Source organism: Coptis chinensis, chromosome 8, assembly GCF_015680905.1.
Source record: "Coptis chinensis isolate HL-2020 chromosome 8, ASM1568090v1, whole genome shotgun sequence".
NCBI lineage: Eukaryota > Viridiplantae > Streptophyta > Magnoliopsida > Ranunculales > Ranunculaceae > Coptis > Coptis chinensis.
The window spans coordinates 86,862,389-86,864,363 of record NC_141463.1 but is presented as its reverse complement, the minus strand read 5'-3'; the positions used below and the strand labels follow the sequence as shown (position 1 = coordinate 86,864,363).

The window sequence follows — 1,975 nt, the reverse complement described above, 5'->3', positions numbered from 1 at the left end:
TTCTGCACAAATATAAATATGTCGTCCGTTTGCTTCTTCAGGACCTACGTGATTTAGCTTCGGTTTTGCTATCCACCACTAAATTGCATGTGATCAAGATCCAACTATCCGAGGATTAACTACTGCAAGAAATACTAGTGAATAAGTGTGGACCCGAGTCAGTCAGTCGCCATTGTCCATAAGTGTCCCATTAGTACTCTTTCCTTAGTATTCCCAAAACAATTATTATTTCACAATGAGCACCTGTATTCCACAGAATACCATATGGACAGCTGTTCTCCATTCCCATCTAGTATCTACCACACAAGTACACGACACATACCCCCACCCACCCACCCTCTCTCTCTCTTCTCTCAGCACACCTTGCTTCCAACCATGAAAATCTCCTCCATGACCAAATACATCCAACCACTTGTGCTACTAGTATTTGTTATTCAACCGATTACTGGTATTTCTTCAGGTAAGTTAACTATCACATCCCACATCCAAAACTCCTCGAGTTTCACTTTCTTCTTGTTCATTGATAAATAGCAACTGCTCTTCTTTTTCTCATGCAGGATTTATTGCCGATGAATTAGCTTCCTCTGTTACGACAAATTCATCACTAGTACTAGTACCTGTTGAGCCAATACAATACCATATTTTGGAAGCAAATAGTATCACAAATCGTAGAAGGCTTGCACCTTTCCAACTATGCTTGTTATGTAAGTGTTGTGCTTCTGGTGGGAATCCAAATAGCACTTGTGCTACTATGCCTTGCTGCTTTGGTATAGATTGTCAACTTCCCAACAAGCCTTTTGGTGTCTGTGCTTTTGTTCCCAAGACTTGTAACTGTACTTCCTGTGCTGAGTGACAAAACAGTAACACATACATAGAATGGTATACAAACTGTCCTTGTGGTAAGATTCTATAGCTTTAAGAGCTCTTAGCATGAGATAGAGGTTATTCAAGAATTATGTGATGTAGATATATATTCATTTCATGCACATATCCGAGAAGATATATGTTGCATGAGGATTTTAAGAGCTTTTGGGGGGTGGGTTTGTCATTAAGATTTGTTATGCAATTGTAACGAACTGTGCTATCTATTATTCTGTGGTACATACCATTCATATATTTGTGTGAGGACCTCAATCTCCAGTAGCGAGCTGTCTTGATTGATTGATTACCAGGGTGCTAATCTAGCTACTGATTGGAATGTTCTAAGTTCGTGTTGATACGTATTAGAGCAAATTTGATTCAGAAGTGAAGACCTCCCTCAATACGTAGTAGCGGGCAAGTTGTCGATCTAAATTCACGGCAATCTGGTGGTAGCAGTGTATAACATGCTAAGCGTACGTTTAGCAGGGTGCCAATCGTCTAGTTGGAATGTCTAAGTTATGTTGATCGGCTCTATGTTGATACTTATTACTTATTAGACCAAGTTCTGCGACTTCATTTTTCCTGTAAAAAGAGAGAGAACATTTTGCATGTAAAAGGTATATGCTTATTGGCTTATTTCGACATTCTAATGTTCTTTATATATATCATGTTTAATTTTGCATGTCATAGCAGCATTTTCAGTAAGATATATGTAAATTGAAGTGAGTTGGAGGAATCTTTTATTTGTTATCCAAATTCAAACAGGTGCGCATACGTCATCATATTATATCATTGAACAAAAATAACTAATGGTATTAGATTTTCGTAATCAATGTCAAATTGTCAGCTACAATCCCGTGTTGAGATTTGAGAACATCAGATTCATATGTGAATTGTCATTAGAATGAGAAATAAGAACGTGCTGTCATGTGAATAATCTTAATTTACCCGCATGATTATATGCTCTTTATTATTATTGTTTCTTTTGTGTATATCATATGAGATATGGGTGGGTTCAGAGCAGTGGCAGAGCCATATCCCCCCCCAAATAACAACCTTGTGCTAAAAAGAAAAAACATAGATTACGGCCCAATGACAACCAAATAATAATTTC

At 37.6% G+C, this 1,975-nt stretch overlaps 1 protein-coding gene across 1 annotated transcript; it reads right to left on the bottom strand.

The window, feature by feature from the left end:
• Positions 1-549: 549 nt before the first annotated feature.
• LOC147483879 (uncharacterized) lies at positions 550-1,642 on the bottom strand. The gene is given in 1 exon segment (XM_086579667.1): positions 550-1,642. A coding segment is annotated over 1 exon segment (324 nt). The 5' UTR covers positions 874-1,642.
• Positions 1,643-1,975: the final 333 nt, after the last annotated feature.